At 44.4% G+C, this 23,706-nt stretch overlaps 1 protein-coding gene across 1 annotated transcript in view; it reads right to left on the bottom strand.

Moving 5' to 3' along the window:
* The window catches only part of CACNA1B (calcium voltage-gated channel subunit alpha1 B), a 386,102-nt gene that overhangs the window by 113,092 nt on the left and 249,304 nt on the right, over positions 1-23,706 (bottom strand). Inside the window, exons 22-25 of the mRNA XM_077284262.1 lie at positions 16,978-17,104; positions 16,059-16,188; positions 4,404-4,463; positions 3,638-3,744 (exon numbers count right to left, since the gene is read on the bottom strand). Of these exons, the coding sequence (XP_077140377.1) occupies positions 3,638-3,744; positions 4,404-4,463; positions 16,059-16,188; positions 16,978-17,104 (424 nt within the window). The remainder of the gene's footprint in view (positions 1-3,637; positions 3,745-4,403; positions 4,464-16,058; positions 16,189-16,977; positions 17,105-23,706) is intronic.

Below are 23,706 nucleotides of genomic sequence, written 5' to 3'. Positions count from 1 at the left end.
CCATGTTCTTGATGGGAAACCCAATGACTTCAGGGGGGACTGTGTAATGCTTCATTTTTTCCTGTGGAGGCGCTGCAGGAACATTTTACATTTGCTGCTAACTGTAGTATTTAAATGGTAGTGTATTTGGTGGCCCCACAAACATAGGTCAGTAATTCTGCTTTTTGGTTAAGGACCTACCAGTGCATAATGTCCGTATGACATCTTCCTCTACTGTGTGTTACAAAGGGACTTAAGGGCGACTCCTATTTTTTACACTGACTTATGTCATTACTTTGTGGGGAGTGAGGGTCTGACCTCCGGGACCTCCCACCAATCCCGAGAATGAAGGGATCAATTTTCTGGTTTTTCAACCGGCTGTGCAGGAGAACTGCAGCTGTTCCTTGGACAGTGGCTGTCAGGGGTGCTGCTCTGCAGAGAAAGACACGAGAGGGTCCTCACTGCTGAATCATCAGTCCTGCAGCCCCTTCATTCTCAGGATTGACGGGACACCTAGCTACGGCATACTCTAGTGATACGGCATCATTTTTGTGAGATGAGAATACCCCTTCAATGAGTTGTGATTGCGACTGATTTTAGGAAGATTGAAATGGCGGAGAGAGGGTCAGATGGTGTCATTCCAATGACGCTAGGTAATACGTGAAGACATACAGGAATTCCTGTATGTGCCAAAAAAAACAGAAATTGAATTTACCCAACAAAACTCCTAGAGGAGAAAAGAGAGAATCCAGCGACAAGGAGACAAAGAGAGAGCTTATAATCAGTGACATACACACAGAATTCCCACAGTGCAAAGAAAAATGACTCAACAGCAGCACAGAGCGCTTACAGCGCAGACAAATACATACATGGTTATATGTTACTAGATGACAAACCTGGCCTAGTTATACAATGATGAACACTCCATGCAAAGCTAACTGATATACTATGTTAATACGGAAGTGCTTGCTTTTGCAGCTACAGTACTACAGGGGGCAGCAGGTCTCCAATGATAATAGCTGAATTTTGTAGCTTTTGACTCATTTGATTCATGCATCAGACATTGTGATACTGTGTTTTGTTTCTGCTACTATTGTAATACCATTTATATTGTATTCTATGCTGGATGTGTACATGTGTGTCACGCATTCCGAGGGTCAGTCCAATTTTTATTGCCTTTTATTATCGGGTAGTGCTTGTGAAAACAAGCACTTTTGCAATTTACTGCTAATTAAAATTTGCATCCGTTCATGAGGTGTTAACACTTTTCTGTTCTGTTGTTTACAGCCCGTTGCTTAGGAAACCGACCACCGCTGTTCCTAGCTTGTAAGTGCAGCGCCCCAGAGTCCTGGTCGTTGCAGTAATGTCATTCTTCCACCAGGGGGAGTGATATTACGTCTGAAGGCAATAAAGGAGATCTCTTTACCAGGTATCACAAACCACACAACACACTTCATACTCCAGACCGCCAGGGGGAGCTACGTCCTATCTATTAGGGCACTCCTCACAATTAGGTAAAACTGGTGGTCTGGACAGAAAGTCAGTCAGAAGCAGGCAGAAGCTGGCTGGAGCGAGTTCCAGTAAGATCCAGACTGCGGTCTGAGGAGGACAAGGGTCCACGGAGCTGCGCCTGCCCCACGTGCGGCAGCATCCTAAGAAAGAGACATCAGAAGGGAATTGTCTTGTAGCGAGTGAGAAACGAAGTCATAGCAAAGAGCAGAAGAAACCAGAAGGAGTTCTGCCCTGTAAAAGGCTGCCTCCTTTCTGAGACGCAGGAATCCGGTAGCCAGAACACAGAGGGAGTAAGGATCTCTACGCTTTACTTCAGAAACTGGCAGGACAGTTAATTCCACGTTAGCTGCCCGACCTTATACCCAGGAGGCACGGTGGCAACTTGTGGGGGCCGGGGCGTGATAGAGTCCCTGTTAAAAGCCTCAGGCCATCAGTCATACGGGTTTGTCCTATCCTATTCATCAGGGGGACAGAGAGACAGAGACATAACATCTGCAATAGTTGTGAGGACCTTACCGAGAAGCTCAGCAGGGAGGTACTACAACACCCAGGCGCTAGAGGAAGGCTATTGAATTCCACCGGGATAAGGGGGACTCTGGTTTTGCCTTCAGACCGGCCGGACTCTGCCTACCCTGTGGTCTGTACCCTGGATTGTGGACACTGAAGCCTTCAGTAAAGGTAAAGAGACTGCAACCTTGTGTCCTCGTTATTCACTGCGCCTTACATCATCCACCATCACCTTCTACACCTCTGGGAAGCCCTGGGGATACACTTCACCTGTGGGAAGGTATACCATCTAGCTGCCATAACATCACCCCAGCGGACCCCTTAATGCAGCGTCGGTCACCCTGAATACCACAGGTGGCGTCACGAACATTATCCCTTTAAAGATCTTTCCCCCATTTACAAACGGACATTCCCCCTAGGGCCACGGACCGGGTCAGCCACCGCGACATCCCCGCCGAGAACCGAAGGGCCTAGCTCCGAGTACCCCACGGTCCTATGGGGGTGCTCCATAAGCACTGCGCTGAAGTCGGCTAGGAGTAGGAGTAGGAGTCAACAACAATCATGGTCAGCTTAAAAACAGAGTTTATACGTTCAAAAGAAAAGAGTTTGTATGCATTGCACATGTTCTGTCTATCAGTGGTGGTCGGTTTCCTAAGCAACAAGATATAAAAAAAAGAAAATCATTAATATCTCAAGAACAGCCGAAAGGTTTAATAAACAGTAAAATGCTTGCATTTATCAGACAATAACCAATTATGAAGATGGGGAAAAACCTTTTAAAGTGTTCCTCTAGGCACGTTCACACTGCTGATATTGTAACACAGATTGTGACTTTTCTATGTCAAAATCAATGTAAAATTAGCTCAAACAACTCTCTGCTTTACATTTTTGAGACCATTTTTATGCAGAAATCATGCAAAAAAAATAGGACACACGCCAATATGCGGTATACTGTAAGTAAGAGCAAATAAGATACATTGCTTTTCATATGCATATTATGGTACAATTTAAAAAAACAAACAAACACTTTGCTGATAATTGCAAGCAACAGTAACCATAAGAGAATCTGTATAATTGACAGCTTTTCTCAGACAGGTTATTTTCCTTTATTATGAAGCTGTAATTTAAATCAGGACAAAAGTGTCCATTTTTTCCTCTTATTTTATTCCTGCTGCTCCCTTGAGTACTTTATAATTTTTTTCTTTTCCTGGCCTTTTTATTTGATGCTGTTTTATAGTCTTTACTAAGGAGGCGTGTCTCACAGGATCCTCTGGGGCGTGTCTTTAGGCAGCACTGCATAATTACCCTGTGAGCCACACCCTTTTGGAAAATTAGCAACAAAGAAAAAAGCCCATATCACTAGAGCCGTATGGGCGATTTAATAAAAAAAACAACAGAACACTAAGGGGTACAGCGGGAATAAAGAGGAGCAAAAACTGGTCCCTTACAACCTGGTAACAGGTCCTCTGTAAAGTCTACAATCTTACATGCAGTAAATGTGGCTCCATGAAAGGAAACTCATTTGCCAGCAAATGGTTGCAGATCGCTCCTCCCGACTTGCTGCGATCTGTCATTTCCTTTTATTATATAGAATGTCTGTGATCTCTGCAAATTTTGAGACTGACCACAAAATACTTACGAGAAGGCGAAAGCCACAAGTGCGCCACTGACTACGATAAAATCTAGAATGTTCCACAGATCACGAAAATATGAGCCGGAGTGAAGGAGCAATCCCAAGTCAATCATCTGCGGAAGGCAAGAAGCTGATTACATCATGGTCATCCTATTGGCTGTGTATGTGTAAGTCCTGATAAGGATGATTACAATAATAGGATTCGCTATTCTGATGAAACTGCTAGCCATTTCGATGTTTGACGTCCTTGTTAATTTTCTAGAGACTAATACAATTACTTATGCACTTGTGAATTATTAATGAGACACTGTAATTAGTGTTGACAAAGATGACATTTTTATGATGGGAAAAAAAATAATAATAAAAAATGCCCGTCACCATTATAAATAGATGGTGGATACATTCTCCAGTCCATGAAGAAATTGTAACGCACACATAATTATTTTACACAACCAGAATAAGTCGCCTTCGTGAACATTGTATTGTAGCGGGAGTTTAAACATTTCCAAACACTGAATAATATTTGCAGACGTTTCTGTATTTTAATTAGTAAATGCGTGGAGTACAGGGCTCCCAGAAATGCTGAGGTTTTAATTAGTCAGTGACATCGCCGTATAATGTTAATTAACTTATGTGGCGACAGTCGGATAAAAACACTGTGGTGGCGGATCAGCATCACTTCACTACAAATGGTTGGCAGAGGTTCTCAGCTGGCACGGAAGCATTATACGAGTGTTATTCTTCTTCATCACTAGGGTCTGTGACTTCTTACCTTGATCACCATCTCGAAGGTGAAAACTCCTGTGAAGATGTAATCCATGTATTTCAGCACCTGAAATCAGAATGATATTAAATGAGGAAAGATTTGGTGACATTTTGCACATAGAGAGTACTGCAGTATTGTAGTAGTTATACTCTTCTACATAGGGGGCAGTATTATTTTAGTTATATTATTGTACATAGGGGGCAGTATTTATAGTACTTATATTCTTGTACATAGGGGCAGTATTATAGTAGTTATATTCTTGTACATAGAGAGCAGTAATATAGTAGTTATATTCTTGTACATAGGGGGCAGTATTATAGTTATATTCTTGTACATAGGGAGCAGTATTATAGTCGTTATATTCTTGTACATAGGGGGCAGTATTATAGTAGTTATATTATTATACATAGAGGACAGTATTATTGTAGTTATATTATTGTACATAGAATGCAGCATTATAGTAGTTATATTCTTATACATAGAGGGCAGTATTATAGTAGTTATATTCTTGTGCACAGGGGACAGTATTATAGTAGATATATGGTTGTACAAAGGGGCAGAATTATAGTAGTTATATTCTTGTACATAGCGGACAGTATTATAGTAGTTATATTCTTGTACAAAGGTGGCAGTATTATAGTAGTTATATTCTTGTACAAAGGTGGCAATATTATAGCAGTTATATTCTTGTACACAGGGGACAGTATTCTAGTAGTTATATTCTTGTACATAGGGGCAGTATTATAGTAGTTATATTCTTGTACACAGTGGACAGTATTATAGTAGTTATATTCTTGAACATAGGGGCAATATTATAGTAGTTATATTCTTGCACATAGGAATTTTCATAATTTTCAGCTGCTTTTTACAGTACCAGCAAAGCCTATGAGATTTCGGAAATCTCATGCACACACACTGTTTTTTTTTGTCATCAGGATTTTGTGCTTTGCAGTGTTTCTCTGACAGAGAGCATGTCACTTCTTTCAGCATTTTTTCACCGTGTTTGCAGTGTTTTTCATCCATTAACTTGAATGGATGGTGAAAAAACGCTACAAATATTGCAGGTTTAAATCAAACTGTTTTATGATCCCACAATTATCATTGTGCTATAATTACACGCATTGCATTAATTGATTGACACGCATTGCATTCAAACCTGAGCGACTGGGGGTTTGTTGTCCACAGACCGGAGATGACGAGCCACTTCCGGTTTTGCGGCAGAAGGAGACAGGAGATATCTCTATGGCAACACTGACGCTTTGGTAATTGTTACATAGCGGCCAATTGGTTGCTTGGGTGTATATAAAGTCCGGCGTCCCTCTTCCCTGACACGCCCCCTGAAGAAGTGTGGACGAAACGCGCGTCGGGGTGGAGGAACAATTGCACGGATATCACACACCATGTAAGTCAGTTACTCTTAATTAAATATGTGAGCTTTAGTGAGCTGGGCACATAGTGATGCCTTTTTTTACATGGGGCATTAATCTATTGACTGTATACTGTTTACATAGCACAAGATAGATTGGTGGTAATCACCCTATATTTAGGCTTTAAAATCGGAATCCTTTGCCATGTAAATTTTGGGTCTGATCTCTGCTATAAGCTCTGCTAGTAGTGCTTTCACTGCAATTCATGATTACTGCAGGTGTATATGTTGATAATCCTTGTAACGTGTGTTCCTCACATTGGAGGTAATTCTTTTTATATAAACTATTAGGCCGGCGTCACACTAGAGAGTTTTACGGAAGTATGAGAGGCGCAAAAACTATGCATTGCACACCGACCAATGATTTTCTATGGGGCAGCTCCTCTCTGCCGTATATTTCTCTGCCGTATTTTATGGGCATAGAAAATCGCAGCATGCTGCGTTTGTCAGCGTATTGCGCCCCCTGCTGGCATAAACGCATATGAACTCTAGCGTGAGAAAATAGTCCGAAAAATTCCCACGCTCGAGTTCATATGAGTTTATGCCAGCAGGGGGCGCAGCACCGCAAGTCTACGATGCTACGTTCCCCTGCATTCCATTAATTCCCCAGATTTTACAGTCAGGAGCACAGCTGCATTAGCAGGCTCCTGGCTGTAAAATTATTTAACCCCTTCAGATGGATTTACATCGTGGGACGTGACTGCGCGCCGGAAAGGTATGGGATTTTGTTGCTTTTTTATTTTTGTTCTTTTACAGAACGAGGGTCTTCAGGTGGATTAAGTGTATAATAAAGATTTTACAACCCCATGTGTGTTTTTATTTCAATAAAATACTTTATTCTTCATGTGTGTGTATTATTAACCCTTTAATATTATTGGATTAATAATGGATAGGCGTCTCATTGCTTAATGTCACCTTACAATAGCAAGGTGACATTAACCCTTTATTACCCCATATCCCACCGCTACAGGGGGAGTGGGAAGAGAGTGGCTAAGTGCCAGAATAGGGGCATCTTACAGATATGCCTTTTCTGGGGTGGCTAGGGCAGATGTTTTTAGCCAGGGAGGGCCAATATCCATGGTCCCTCTCTAGGCTATTAATATCTGCCCTCAGTCACTGGCTTTCCCACTCTGAAAATTGCGTGGGAGCCCACGCCAGTTTTTTTCCATGATTTATCCCTTTATTTTAACAGCTAGAGCCCCCAAATTTTGCACACAGACTCTACTAACATTATCAGTGAGGAATATGTAAAAAAAAAAAGGGATATGAAATGGTATACTGTATGTAACCCATGTCTCATATCCTGTTGGGTTTGATAAGGAGATTGCAAAAGCCGGCAATTGATTTACCGTCTTTTCTGCTATCTAGTGCTGTATGGAATATAAATATATATATATATATATATATATATATATATATATATATATATATATGTGTCTCGATGACATATATATATATATATAGACTGTATATATGTTTTCACGAATATTTGAGCCCATGGATCCATTATATATCCATTTTGCAAGGTTGCGAGAAAAAAACGCACTACGGATGCCATACAGATTACATACGGAGGTTAACATGCGTAAAATACGCAGACATACCCTGCCTACAGATGACATACGGAACACTGTTTTGGGATAATTTCTGCGTATAACGCCTGTAAAATACAGACCGTATTTCCATACGCTGAGTGTGATGCCAGCCTTAGTGTTTTAATTCAATTTGGTATTTAATAAAATTGATTTATTTTTTGAATATACATGTGCATTGTGCCGTATTGTCATTTCTTGCTTTACAAAAGCGAACAGTGGCTGTTTTTGGATTTAAATATTGCAGGTTGAGTTTTTTTGCAGCACATTTGCTGCAGAAAAGTCAAGGACAGCAAGATGTGGCCTCACAGTCAGCTCTGCTACATCTAGATAGCAGGCTGCATGGTTGCATGATGCATTCATACAGCTTGTCATAGAGCAGAGCGGACCCGAATCCAATTAACTTGAATGGTGGGCCCGACAATACAGGGTATTTATCAGCCGCTCCTGTGCTGTAAATAATAAAAAAACAAAAACCTGTATTTTTGATAACCAGCCAGGCAAAAACTGACAGCTGGGGGCTGCAACCCTCAGCTGTCAGCCATAGCAAGTCTGGTTATCAAGAATAGAGGGGTCCCCATGATGTTTTTTCATTATTTAAATAAATATTTAAAAAAAACAGCATGGGGTCCCCATCATATTTGACAACCAGCCTTGCTAAATCAGACAGCTGGGGGCTGCTATTCTCAGGTTGGTAAGGGGCCATGGATATTGGCTCTCCCAGCTTAAATATAGCTATTAGATGCACCAATTCAGCTGCTTTGCCTGGCTCTTCTCACTTGCCCTGTAGCGGTGGCAAGTGGGGTTTATATTTGTGGGTTTGATGTCACCTTTGTATTGTCAGGTGACATCAAGCTCACGGCTTAGTAATGGAGAGGCGTCTATAAGACACCTATCCATTACTAATCCTATAGTTACATGGTAAATAAACACAGCCAGAATAACGTCTTTTATTAGAAATAAAACAAAACACACTTTTACTTTTTATTTAAAAATAATAAACACAGTTATACTCACCTAACGCCTAATTCCACCAAAGCCCTCGTTCTCCTGTAATAAAACATAAAAAAAACAATATCCCTCACCTCTTCATCATTCTGTCCCATGCTGTAATCCATGTCTAGAGGATTAACAGTTTTCAACCTGGACGGTGCCAAGATGCAACCGTCCAGCCTGAGAACCACTGGTGAATAAGATGCTGCAAGACTTTCTCATGGTGCTAGTGGGGATCACCTCAGTTCAGATCGACTTAGAACGCAGCCTCAGTGAAGTTACCGCTAGTCACTGATGCCGGTGCTGTATCTAGCTTTTCCTGCACCCGGGGCGAAGGATCAGTTTGGCGCCCCCCCCCCCCCCTCAGATTTCTGCCTCCTATAATGTCCTCAGATTTCTTCTGCCCCATAATGTCCTGATTCCTGCCCCCATCCCCTCCCTTCCTGGGTGCAGTTGCATGTGGTGGAGAAATCTGAGCAACATATGGGGGGATGGGGGCAGAAATCAGGACATTAGGGGGGCAGAAGAAATCTGAGCACATTATGGGGTCAGAAATCAGGACATTGCACCCATCCAGCCCCCTGGCCTTGCTTCAGTCCTCACATAGTAGTATACAGCACAGCCCACACAGTAGTATACAGCACAGCCCACACAGTAGTATACAGCACAGCCCACACAGTAGTATACAGCACAGCCCACACAGTAGTATACAGCATAGCCCACATAGTAGTATATAGCACTGCCCACATAGTACTATACAGCACTGCCCACGTAGTAAATAGCAGCCCACATAGTATATAGCAGCCCACATAGTATATAGCAGCCCACATAGTAAATAGTAGCCCACATAGTAATATAGCAGCCCACATAGTAATATAGAAGCCCACATAGTAATATAGCAGCCCACATAGCAATATAGCAGCCCACATAGTAATATAGCAGCCCACATAGTAATATAGCAGCCCACATAGTAATATAGCAGCCCACATAGTAATATAGCAGCCCACATAGTAATATAGCAGCCCACATAGTAATATAGCAGCCCACATAGTAATATAGCAGCCCACATAGTAATATAGCAGCCCACATAGTAATATAGCAGCCCACATAGTAATATAGCAGCCCACATAGCAATATAGCAGCCCACATAGCAATATAGCAGCCCACATAGTAATATAGCAGCCCACATAGTAATATAGCAGCCCACATAGTAATATAGCAGCCCCCGTAGTATATAACACAGCCCACGCAGTATATAAGAGCCCATACCTTGTCCTCCCAGCCAGGCTCTGCATCCCCCCGCAATCCTTTGCTCCAGGTGGCAGGTGCTGCACACTTCCGGTTTGGAGGCTCATTCTTCAGGCACTGGAAGGTCGGAAGACACTGCGTATCCATGGCGACGCATTGTGGGCGGCTCTCCAGCAGCTGCAAAAGTCCCAGAGCTCCGTGCTGCCTCCTCTCATCTAACGTGCACGTCGGGCCGCAGATGCCTGCCTCAGGGGCCACATGCGGCCCGGGGGCCACGTGTTTGAGGCCCCTGGCATAGAACCGATGCGCAGCACTTTCTCTGAGCCGGCTGTCAATTTGACAGCCGGCTCAGAGAACGGAAGCATCTCAGTGTGGGGGCGGCAGAATTCTGCCGACGGGGAGCCTTCTCCTTGGACCGCCGCCGCAACAGGTGGCCTGCTGGCGCCCCCCTGTTGGCTGCACCCGGGGCACATACCCCGGCTGCCCCCCCCTGGATACGCCACTGACTGATGCTGCGAGCGCAGCATCTCACTAACCAGTGGTTCTCAGCCTGGACGGTTGCATCTTGGCACTGTCCAGGTTTAAAACTGTTAATCTCCTAGACATGGACTATGGCATGGGACAGAACGACGGAGAGGTAAGGGATAAAGGGATATTGTTGTTTTTTATTTTTAACTCTTTTGCAGATGACAAGGGTGTCGACGGAATTGGCGAGGTCCTAAGTATGGTTTAATTAAGATTTATTAAAGGAGTCTGTGTCATTCCTTCAATTAGAGGACTTTATTCTGGGTGTGTGAGTTTTTATACAATATGACTATGGGGTTAGTAATGGGGGCGTCTTATTGATGCCTCTCCATTACTAACCTAAGGGCTTGATGTCACCGGAAAATACAAAGGTGACATCAACTCACCCCAACTATCACCCCACTTGCGACCGCTGCAGGGCAAGTGGGAAGAGCAAGGCCAAGTGCCAGAATTGGTGCAGATTAGAGGCGACTGAGAGCTGATGTTTTTAGCATGGGGGGCAGTATCCATGGCCCCTTCCTAGGCTATTAATATCAGCGGGCAGCTGTCTGCATAGCCTTTGCTGGTTCCTAATTGTAGGGGGACCCCATGTCATCTTTTGGGGGGTCCCCCATTTTAATAGCCTGGGAAGCTCCATGTGTATTACCCCCTTCCCAGGCTATAAACATCTGCCCCCAGCCGTCAGCTTTCACTGTATTTACAAAAATTACTGTATGCAGGAGCACACAGAATTTTTTTTATGAAAAATAATCTTTTATTAATTAAATACATGTACAATAAGCTGCACACACACTGTACTAATTGTATATGTCACTGACATCTATGTATCAACCTATTCCATTTGTATTTACTATATGTAATCCATCTCTTCTATCCTGTCGGCTCCTGCAGTGATTTTACAGTACACGGCAGATGAATTACGGGCCTTTCTTCTATCTATCTATGTAATATATATACATACTAGCTGTACTACCCGGCTTCGCCCGGGTTAATGACTGCTGTTAGCAAAATAGAATGTGTTAACAAAAATTTATTCTGCACACAAAAACCACAAAACAAATAGATAGAAATGTAATTATTAAAAGGCAAAAACTAAGCAAATAGAAGCATTTCACAACATATATTAGCTTTGTTATACTGAGAATGTCTTTGTTGCCTATATTAACCAATCAGAGCTCAGGTTAATTAACTGTAGCAAAATAGAAGCTGAGCTGTGATTGGTTGCTATTGGCAGCCTGATAAATCCCCAGCCAACAGGAAGCCCTCCCCCCTGGCAGTATATATTAGCTCACACATACACATAATAGACAGGTCATGTGACTGACAGCTGCCGTATTTCCTATATGGTACATTTGTTGCTCTTGTAGTTTGCTTATTAATCAGATTTTTATTTTTGAAGGACAATACCAGACTTGTGTGTGTTTTAGGGCGAGTTTTATTTGTCAAGTTGTGTGTGTTGAGTTGCGTGTGGCGACATGCATGTAGCGACTTTTGTGAGATGAGTTTTGTGTGGCGACATGCGTGTAGCAACATTTTGTGTGTTGAGTTGCATGTGACAGGTTAGTGTAGCAAGTTGTGTGCAGCAAGATTTGTGCATGGCGAGTTTTGCACGTGGCGAGTTTTATGTGTGGTGCATTTTGAGTATGTGCAAGTTTTGTGTGAGGCAACTTTTGCATGTGGTGCAACTTTTGTACATGTGGCAATTTTTCTGTGTGTGCAAGTTTTGCATGAGGTGAGTTTTCCATGAGGTGAGTTTTGAACGTGTGGCGAGTTTTGCGTGAGCCTAGTTTTGCATATGGCGAGTTTTGCATGTAGCGAGTTTTGAGTGGTGACTTTTGTGTTTCGACTTTTATGTGGCGAGGTTGGTGTGTGTGTGTGGTGAAATGTGTGCTGAGGGTGGTATATGTGTTCAAGCACGTGGTAGTGTGTGGCGCATTTTGTGTTTGTGTTCATATCCCCGTGTGTGGTGAGTATCCCATGTCGGGGCCCCACCTTAGCAACTGTACGGTATATACTCTTTGTCGCCATCGCTCTCATTCTTTAAGTCCTCATTGTTCACATCTGGCAGCTGTCAATTTTCCTCCAACACTTTTCCCTTCACTTTTTCCCCATTATGTAGATAGGAGCAAAATTGTTTGGTGAATTGGAACGCGCGGGGTTAAAATTTCACCTCACAACATAGCCTATGACGCTCTCGGGGTCCAGACGTGTGACTGTGCAAAATTTTGTGGCTGTAGCTGCGACGGTACAGATGCCAATCCCGGACATACACACATACATACATACACACATTCAGCTTTATATATTAGATATACCTGTATGTAATCTCCTGTATATAGTATATACCTGTGTGTCATCTCACCTATATATAGTATATATCTGTGTGTCATCTCCTGTATATAGTATATACCTGTATGTCATCTCCTCCTATACATAGCATATACCTGTGTCATCTCCTCCTGTATATACTATATACCTGTAGGTAATCTGCTCCTGTATATAGTATATACCTGTGTGTCATCTCCTCCTGTATATAGTATATACCTGTATGTCATCTCCTCCTGTATGTAGTATGTACCTGTATGTCATCTCCTCCTCTATATAGTATATACCTGTGTGTCATCTCTCCTGTATATAGTATATATCTGTGTGTCATCTCCTCCTGTATATAGTATATACCTGTGTGTCATCTCCCCTGTAAATAGTATATACCTGTGTGTCATCTCCTGTATATAGTATATAGCTGTATGTCATCTCCTCCTGTATTAGCCCTCGTTCACACGTTATTTGGTCAGTATTTTTACCTCAGTATTTGTAAGCTAAAATGGCAGCCTGATAAATCCCCAGCCAACAGTAAGCCCACCCCCTGGCAGTATATATTAGCTCACACATACACATAATAGACTGGTCATGTGACTGACAGCTGCCGGATTCCTATATGGTACATTTGTTGCTCTTGTAGTTTGTCTGCTTATTAATCAGATTTTTATTTTTGAAGGATACCAGACTTGTGTGTGTTTTAGGGCGAGTTTCGTGTGTCAAGTTGTGTGTGTTGAGTTGCGTGTGGCGACATGCATGTAGGGACTTTTGTGAGATGAGTTTTGTGTGGCGACATGCGTGTAGCAACTTTTTGTGTGTCGAGTTGCATGTGACAGGTTAGTGTAGCAAGTTGTGTGCAGCAAGTTTTGCGCATGGCGAGTTTTGCGCGTGGCGAGTTTTATGTGTGGTGCCTTTTGAGTATGTGCAAGTTTTGTGTGAGGCAACTTTTGCATGTGTTGCAACTTTTGTGCATGTGGCAATTTTTCTGCGTGTGGCAATTTTTCTGCGTGTGCAAGTTTTGCGTGTGGCGAGTTTTGCACGTGTGGCGAGTTTTGCATGTGGAGAGTTTTGCGCGTGGCGAGTTTTGAGCGGCGACTTTTGTGTTTCTACTTTTATGTGGCGAGGTTGGTGTATGTGTGGTGAAATGTGCACTGAGGGTGGTATATGTGTTCGAGCACGTGGTAGTGTGTGGCGCATTTTGTGTGTGTGTTCATATCCCCGTGGTGGTGTGATTATCCCATGTTGGGGCCCCACCTTAGCAACTGTACAGTATATACTCTTTGGTGCCATCGCTGTCATTCTTTAAGTCCCCCTTGTTCACATCTGGCAGCTGTTAATTTGCCTCCAACACTTTTCCTTTCATTTTTTCCCCATTATGTAGATAGGGGCAAAATTGTTTGGTGAATTGGAAAGCGCGGGGTTAAAATTTCACCTCACAATATAGCTTTGACGCTCTCAGGGTCCAGACGTGTGACTGTGCAAAATTTTGTGCCTGTAGCTGCGACGCCTCCAACACTTTTCCTTTCACTTTTTCCCCATTATGTAGATAGGGGCAAAATTGTTTGGTGAATTGGAAAGCGCGGGGTTAAAATTTCACCTCACAACATAGCCTATGACGCTCTCGGGGTCCAGACGTGTGACTGTGCAAAATTTTGTGGCTGTAGCTGCTACGGTTCAGATGCCAATCCCGGACATACATACATACATACATACATACACACACACACACATTCAGCTTTATATATTAGATAAAGTATATGTGTGTGCCACTGACATCTATATATCTATGTATTCTATGTGTATATATCTCTTCTATTCTAACCTGATTTTACTGTATGCAGCACATGAAATGCTGGCTTTTCAAAGGATCTAGAGGTATGTTTTTTTTTTTCTCTGAGAGCACTCAACTTTATTAGCATGCACAAAGAGACACAAGTTAGCCCCAAAAACGCATGAAAAAAATGCACCAAAACCGCACCAAAACATGCGTTTTTGCAGCAGCTTCTTTCCTGCCAATAAACCAGGTTTTGCTGCAGAAAAAAATCTCCCAGTGTGAACGTACCCTTATAGTAGTTATATTATTGTACATAGGGGCAGTATAATAGTAGTGATATACTTGTACATAGGGGCAGTATTATAGTAGTTATATTCTTGTACATGGGTGGCAGAATTATAGTAGTTATATTCTTGTAAATAGGAAGCAGTATTATAGTAGTGATATTCCTGTACATAGGGGACAGTATTATATTAGTTATATTCTTGTGCATAGGGGCAGTATTATAGTAGTTATATTCTTGTACATAGGGGGCAGTATTACAGTAGTGATATTCTTGTACATAGCGAGTGGTATTATAGTAGTTATATTCTTGTACATGGCGGGCAGTATTATAGTAGTGATATTCTTGTACATAGGGGACAGTATTATCGTAGTTATATTCTTATACATAGGAGCAGTATTATACTGTATTAGTGATATTCTTGTACATAGTGGGCAGTATTATAGTAGTTATATTATTGTACATAGCAGGCAGTATTATAGTAGTTATATTGTTGCCCATAGTGGCAGTATTATAGTAGTTATATTCTTGTATATAGGAGCAGTATTATAGTAGTTATATTCTTGTACATAAGGGGCAGTATTATAGTAGTTATATTCTTGTACATAGGAGCAGTATTATAGTAGTTATATTCTTGTATGTAGGGGCAGTATTATAGTAGTTATATTCTTGTACATAGGGAGCAGTATTATAGTAATGATATTCTTGTACATAGGGAGCAGTATTATAGTAGTTATATTCGTGTACAAAGCAGGCAGTATTATAGTAGTTATATTGTTGTACATGGGAGCAGTATTATAGTAGTTATATTATTGTACATAGCAGGCAGTATTATAGTAGTTATATTGTTGCACATAGTGGCAGTATTATAGTAGTTATATTCTTGTATATAGGAGCAGTATGATAGTAGTTATATTCTTGTATATAGGGGCAGTATTATAGTGGTTATATTCTTGTACATAGGAGCAGTATTATAGTAGTTATATTCTTGTATATAGGGGCAGTATTATAGTTGTTATATTCTTGTACATAGGGGGCAGTATTATAGTAGTTATATTCTTATACATAGGGAGCAGTATTATAGTAGTTATATTCGTGTACAAAGCAGGCAGTATTATAGTAGTTATATTCTTGTACATAGGGAGCAGTATTATAGTAGTTATATTCGTGTACAAAGCAGGCAGTATTATAGTAGTGATATTCTTGTACATAGGGAGCAGTATTATAGTAGTTATATTCGTGTACAAAGCAGGCAGTATTATAGTAGTTATATTCTTGTACATAGGGAGCAGTATTATAGTAGTTATATACGTGTACAAAGCAGGCAGTATTATAGTAGCTATATTGTTGTACATAGGGAGCAGTATTATAGTAGTTATGCTGGCTCCTATGTAAAAGAATATAATTTCATTAATACCGGTTGCAATGAACAAAAGTGTTATAGCAGTTATATTCTTGTATGTAGAGACAGTCTTCCCTTATTTTTTAGAAGGGTACCTACATCATTACGGGGGGAATCAGCTTGAACAGGATCCTCTGCAGCTAGTGCAATGCTACTCAGTGCAATCACCAGCAGTATGACCATTTCAAAGTAGCGCATATTGACAATGTAATGGCACAAGCGGCGGACTCTGCAAGAATAAAAAATAAAAACAAAGAAATTGTAACACTCAGGATAACTTTGTGCAGCTTATTGATAGAAAAAATACAAACAAAAATGTTTTGTCAAAACAGCTCTCAGTAGCCTGCAGGACATTATTCCTCAAAACGTAAAGCAAAAAATTTGCCATCCAAAGCGCACATATACTACACACATCCGGTTTCCTAGAAAACAATGACACATGGACAATCACCCTCTTTGAGGTACAACAACAGAATGGGGAGATTTAATAAGGCTAGGTTCACATTGCGTTAGGGCAATCCGTTTAGCGCTAGCGCTAGCGGATTGCACTAACGCAATGTTTATTTAGGGGCCGCGTTCAGGGGTCGCGTTATCGTCCCCGCTCTCGCAGATCCCCGATCTGCGAGAGCGGGGAATGGACCTCGGGCGCGCCGCGGACGCTGCAAGCAGCGTCCGAGGCGCGTCACAGAAGAACGGCACATCACTAGCGCGAGCCGAAAAAGGCACGCGCTAGTGATGCGCTGCAGGCTAAATTTACATTGCTGTCAATGGGTGCGCTAACGGACCCGTTGCACGGCGTTAATTGCGACATTTTCGCCGTGCAACGCTGTCCGTTAGCGATCACCCACTAACGCAATGTGAACCTAGCCTAAGAGAAACAACTATTTACTATTAGAAAAAAAGTTGATAAATTTCACTGATTGACTCTTTAGGTCCAAGAACAATATTATGCTTGAGGCCCAATGAAAATAAATACATTGCTGCTATCCTAGTAAAACCCGGGGTTCTTAGTACTCACGGGTTGGTGGAACTGAAGATGAACATGGAACTGTATGGTAAGATCTGCTTCGGTCCATTTTTGGTCAAGTCATCAACTTCCATCTCCTTTTTCTCTTCAGATTTGACCTCGAACTCCACATTATTTACTAAATTAAAAAGCAAGTGATGTGAAAAGAACAATAATAATACTAAAAATAATCAAGAAAAAAACAACAAATCAGAACAGAAACCAGTCACTTAAACGACTGTCTCCAGTGTTTTAAAATAAAGATTGGCGGAGGCCTGGCAGGACAAAATTGGTGCCACCTCCATTTTCAACAGGGAACAAATGGGTGCAAGACTTAGACCAAAAGGTTTGGCTTAAAGGGAACCTGTCATGTAAAAAACGCTGATCCCTGTAGATACAGAGTTAATCTATACGTTAACAGCGTTCTGATGCTGCCGGGCGCCTGCCCTGAGAGCCCTGAGGCCGGGTAGAAATGAACTTTTTTCCTCGATGGATCCTTGTGCTTTCAGTCATAGGACTCATGCACATGACATATCATATTGGATGAGTGCTATAAGTTGTTTTCGTGGATAGCATTCATACCCATGTTATTCTCTGGGGTTGTGCACATGTCCAATTGTTTCCTCGAACCAAGTGGTCTGGGGAAAAAAAAAATCGGCGACGTTTCCGAATTTTATCTGAGTGTCATTTCAAAATTGGCAATGCAAGTCTATGGGTCCATGGATAACATTGGACCACAAGAAGATGACATCAGAGCGCATTTCGATTATCATGGACTGACAGAATGGAGAAGGTGGAGGAACTTTTCCTTTTTTCTCTCCACCTCCGAGAAAATCTAATGCCATTCTGATCAAATTCCCATCAGCACAATCAGACCACCTTCTCTGATGGAGAGAAAACAGTCATGTGCACCTGCCCGTAGGGGTGGGCCGGCACTGTTTCAGTAACTGGTCAGTGTATAGTGAGTGGAGGCAATAACCGAACCGCGCCCGGCACTAACTATGCACTGAGCAGACTGAAGTCGCGTTGGCCCACCCCTATGACTGAGAGCCTGAGGCTGCCGGGAGGAATAAAGTTAATTTCCTCCCGGCATCGGGACTCTCAGTATGGGCGCTGGGCAGCATCAGAATGCTATTTATTGGCAGACTAACTCCACATCTGCAGGTTAATAGCATTCTTTTTACATGCCAAGTTCCCTGTAAGTCACCTCATCTTTTTTATTTTTATTTGAGATTGAAGAACATTGGGAGGTTCTGTCCTGATCTTATAGTAGGTTTTACAAAACCAAAGTGTTTTTTTAAGGGAAAGTCCCTGTGGCCTTATATATCTTGTTTTGAACTTTTGCTGGTTCTTGCAGTCAAACCCGATGCCACCAGCATGCACGGATTTTTGTACATGTGGCCCTTATGGCAACGGCAGTTCCCATCTCTCTCTGACTTCAAGTTCGATCATGCCCAACTAACCCCCGACTAGTATCTCAATGGCACAATCCATTCTCTATGTTCTCCTTGGGCACAACCATCTCGACATGTGTTACGTTATGATGTCTATTACGTTGCTGAGACCAGCAGCGGCCTGAGACAAGTGCAGAGTTTTGGCACTTAACTTAAGTGATCAGATAATTTAATGTTGTCCACACTAGTAGTAAGTATAACGTTTCGGTCTTACATCAGACCTTCATCAGTTACAGGACAAAGTAAGGTTATTAGATCAGGTGGACCAATAATCTTGGTTGGAGATCACTAGATCATTAAACCAGCGGCGGACACCGTGTCCGCACATGCCACTGAGGCATGTCGCACTGTCGCACTTAACCCTATATGTGCACAGGTCTGACAATCCTTGCCCCACTTTTTCATGTCATGGAATGTTTAATGATCTAGTGATCTCCAACCAAGATTATTGGTCCACCTGATCTAATAACCTTACTTTGTCCTGTAACTGATGAAGGTCTGATGTAAGACCGAAACGTTTTACTTACTACTAGTGTAGCGCCCCCACTGCCGCAGGGCCCAGGGGTACCCGGTACCGGGCCTCTGAGTCTCTGTTCTGGGGTTGTCACGGTGGCTAGACCCGGTCCGTGACCCTGCTGAGGGGCGTACAATGAAGGTGGAGGATGGTGATGATGTTATGGTGCGGTGCAGGTCGCAGTAAATAACGAGGACACCAGGTTGCAGTCTCTTTACCTCTTTACTGAAGGCTTCAGGATCCTCAGTCCGGAATACGGTTAACCGGGCTGCGCAAGTCCGGCCGGTCCGATGGCACCTCCAGAGTTCCCTTTGCAGGTGGAAATCTGTGCCTACCTTCTAGCGCTTGTGTGTTGTGGTCCTCCCCTGCTGTGCTTACGGGATAGTCCCCACAACTGTTGTGTCTGTTTCTGAAGTTCCCTCACAACTCGATTCTGATGTTCTTCTTCGTCCCCCAGATAATATGGCTAGGACGCACCAATATGACGGGTAGGCTCGGAGCTCTTCCTGGACCCTAGTGTCGCCCCTCTCCTGTTGTTGCCCCCTATGTCTTCTTAGGTGATTTGGGTGAGACAGCCCGCCTATAACTGACTGTCCTGCCGTAGGTTTGAAGTTAGGCCTGGAGCTCTATACTTCCTCGGCGTTCCGGCCACCGGCTGCGCGCCTCAGTAGGATGTTGCCTCGTCTTACAGCACGACTCCTACTGGTGTTTCTCCTTGTTGCGTTGATCTCGTTTCTCACTCAGCACAATAAACTTCGCTTCTTGTCCTTTCTTAGGGTACTGCCGCGATCAGGTGCAGGCACGGTCCCGTAACGTTCTCTCTGTTCACTAGGCCTCTGTCAGGATCCCACCCCTGACAGGGACCCCCCTGAATCTTCCCCTGCAACACCCTCTGCCACAGGATGTTGCCTGGTTCCAACCCAGTCAGCTTTCTCTCTAACTTCCTATCCAACCCCCAGTTTTACCAGACTGTGAGGAGTGGCCTAATACATAGCGCTCTTAGCTCCCCCTAGAGGCCAGACTGTGAAGTGTATTGGTGTCTGTGATACCTGGTCAGGTGAACTCCTTCAGTGCCATCAGACGTACCATAGCCCCCTTTAGCGGCGGAGCATCAGTACTGCAACGACCAGGACTCTGGGGCGCTGCACTCCCCCCCGGTTAAATCCAGTACTCCTGGACTGGGAAGAAAACAACAATACATGTCAGCAAAAAGACATACAATTTTGAAATGCAGTAACAATAAGCAAATTTGAACATAGCTTCCCTTTATGGGAGGTAAGGACACTTGAACTTTACAAACATGGTTAATTACTCTAAATAACATAGTATAAATAACTTCTCTTACCCAACCGGGTATTCTACTAAGTGCAAATTTGTGAACAATAATTTAACGTTGCCTTTAAGGACGTACACGCTGAATCCACTAAAGACCTTCTTATAAAACACTATAAGGCTAATCAACTTTTCCTTCATTTTCCATCCTTACATCTGCAGGACCGCCTGTCTATCTGCCCCAGGCCTACTGCCTCTCGTTCTGTTGCAGGACCGCCCCTTTCCGCCCGGGCCGTCTGCCTTTCTGCTACTATACACAGTATAGAACGTATCATCCATCTCTCATTTCAGGATCACTGAGCCATCTCTGTATGGCTCCTAGGAGGACTCACCGACTAACCCCGTACGGGTTCACTTCCTGTCCTCATTCTCTAACACATTATTAAACATTCCTTACAATTAACTAGCTAACTACATATAACTGCTACATGTCAGCATTATTACTTCTTCTGTTAAAGTATCATCATTCTCTAAGTGCTATCGATGAACGTCCCCTTTAAGAAGGGACCAAGTCTCTATGAGGTAGTGCAACTTCTCAAGCTGCAAGTCCGTATGCAGTAAGGACTCCGGTGCTGTTTCCAGGACCAGTTTCTTCGCAAAGAGTCCTTTCTTTTGTAAAACCAGTAGAGGGCACCTTTAAGAAGGTGCAAACTATTTACAATGAGTTTGTAATCATGCAGTGTTCATGATCCAGCAGTTCTTTCAACAATGATAAGACGAAAACAAAAACAAAAGCAGAAGAAGGGATCCCGGGTAAACAAAGGGATCCCTTTAAGAGTTAACCCTAGTCGGGTTATAGCAGCAAAACAGCAAAAAGGCAAACAGTCAACTATTTACAAATGATGAAGCATTCTTGCTTACTCAGTTTCTGGCTGAGCAGGAGGCGGCCTCCTTCCGGGCCTCACCTGGCAGACGGGTCGTGGTGGCGTGACAAGGACCAGTCCTGGATTCAGCAATGACAGGATTCCTCGTCGGGACACCCTCCTCGCTCGTGGGTGAGCACGACCCGTAGCAGCGGGCCTGGATTCCCTGGGGTTCCGCGGGGGCAGGTTCCGGCATCTTCCCTGCAGGAGGCTCGTCCTCCGACGTCCCGGCAGCAGCCTGGAGTGCGACGCACCGCTGGACACCCCGAGCTATCCAGCCAACCTCCCTCCTCCACCGGGTGTAAGTTACCGCGTCTCCGGGCTCCAGGTCGTGACTGTACCTTCCCCCGCAGGGTTCCACCTCTTCCCGATCCACACGGACCCGCAGTGGCTCTCCAATTTCTTGTATAACTCCCCGTCCTTCCCGGGAGTTGAAAAACACCACCACACCCCAGTGTGACGGGGGAACCTCCTCAGCATCCGTCAGGTCAATCTGGACCGCAGGTTGGGGTCTATTCCTCCACGCCGTCATCAGGCGCCGCAGATGTTCTGCCTCCGGCAGGATCCTCGGGCCCTGTGCCTGTAGCTCGCACTCTGCCACGGCCGGGATGGAGGAAGCAGGAGACACCGGAGTTAGGCGGACTTCCGTAGGCTGGCCCAGCCGAGCGGTCACACGGGCATCGGCCTCCCGGCGGCGTGCTATCTGCCGGGCCTTGGCTGCGGCCACACACTCCTCAGACGGCGGCCAGTTGGGTCCGCCCGTCGGTAACTCCGTAAGGGCCAGTCCCTGCAACGATGGCGCATCTGGGGCTGTGTCGGGGGGTGCAGCCTCATGCTGGGTCGGGTCATCCCCACGCGGTACTCCCGGCGTCGCCATCTTTGCTTCCTCTCCAGTGTCTTCTTCCCGCGGTCTCTTTCGTGGGCGGCCCCGTCTCCATGGTCTCCACCCTCCAAAGAGGATGAGAAGGCGGACATCGGCTGCTGACGGACACGTCCTCAGAATGCAAAAATGTTTAGACTGGGCGGCCATTGTCTTTCGCGCTCTTCAGCTGGTCCACGCCTACTCCACGCCCCTCTTCTCCTCCTGCGCTCTCCTCAGCGCTGTAATGGCGGCTGGTTTTGGCGGCAAATGGCACTCCACAGTCTTTGCAATAAGTCACAGTCCAAGCACAATAAATCACAGTTCCAAGGCACACATGACCTGATTCTTCAGGCTTAAGTAGATCCTGTTCGTGATGCCAAGTTGTAGCGCCCCCACTGCCACAGGGCCGAGGGGTACCTGGTACCGGGCCTCTGAGTCTCTGTTCTGGGGTTGTCACGGTGGCTAGACCCGGTCCGTGACCCTGCTGAGGGGCGTACAATGAAGGTGGAGGATGGTGATGATGTTATGGTGCGGTGCAGGTCGCAGTAAATAACGAGGACACCAGGTTGCAGTCTCTTTACCTCTTTACTGAAGGCTTCAGGATCCTCAGTCCGGAATACGGTTAACCGGGCTGCGCAAGTCCGGCCGGTCCGATGGCACCTCCAGAGTTCCCTTTGCAGGTGGAAATCTGTGCCTACCTTCTAGCGCTTGTGTGTTGTGGTCCTCCCCTGCTGTGCTTACGGGATAGTCCCCACAACTGTTGTGTCTGTTTCTGAAGTTCCCTCACAACTCGATTCTGATGTTCTTCTTCGTCCCCCAGATGATATGGCTAGGACGCACCCGTATGACGGGTAGGCTCGGAGCTCTTCCTGGACCCTAGTGTCGCCCCTCTCCTGTTGTTGCCCCCTATGTCTTTTTAGGTGATATGGGTGAGACAGCCCACCTGTAACTGACTGTCCTGAAGTAGGTTTGAAGTTAGGCCTGGAGCTCTATACTTCCTCGGCGTTCCGGCCACCGGCTGCGCGCCTCAGTAGGATGTTGCCTCGTCTTACAACACGACTCCTACTGGTGTTTCTCCTTGTTGCGTTGATCTCGTTTCTCACTCAGCACAATAAACCTCGCTTCTTGTCCTTTCTTAGGGTACCGCCGCCATCAGGTGCAGGCGCGGTCCCGTAACGTTCTCTCTGTTCGCTAGGCCTCTGTCAGGATCCGACCCCTGACAGGGACCCCCCTGAATCTTCCCCTGCAACACCCTCTGCCACAGGATGTTGCCTGGTTCCAACCCAGTCAGCTTTCTCTCTAACTTCCTATCCAACCCCCCAGTTTTACCAGACTGTGAGGAGTGGCCTAATACATAGCGCCTTTAGCTCCCCCTGGAGGCCAGACTGTGAAGTGTATTGGTGTCTGTGATACCTGGTCAGGTGAACTCCTTCAGTGCCATCAGAGGTACCATAGCCCCCCTTAGCGGTGGAGCATCAGTACTGCAACGACCAGGACTCTGGGGCGCTGCACTAGTGTGGACAACATTAAATTATGTGATCACTTAAGTTGAGTGCCGAGTCTCTTAATATATGTTAATGGTGTGGGAACCTATTCTGGCACCTACAAAAGCTGTACACACGCCTATCTATTCAAGTGCAGAGTTTTGGACATGACATGAGCAAAACTTTGGAAAAGTAGAAAGCAAAGTTGGATTTGTGATTAATTGTGGAAAAT

Source organism: Ranitomeya variabilis, chromosome 2, assembly GCF_051348905.1.
Source record: "Ranitomeya variabilis isolate aRanVar5 chromosome 2, aRanVar5.hap1, whole genome shotgun sequence".
Taxonomy (NCBI): Eukaryota; Metazoa; Chordata; class Amphibia; order Anura; family Dendrobatidae; genus Ranitomeya; species Ranitomeya variabilis.
The sequence above is the reverse complement of the archived record's forward strand: the minus strand, read 5'-3'. Positions and strand labels throughout refer to the sequence as shown.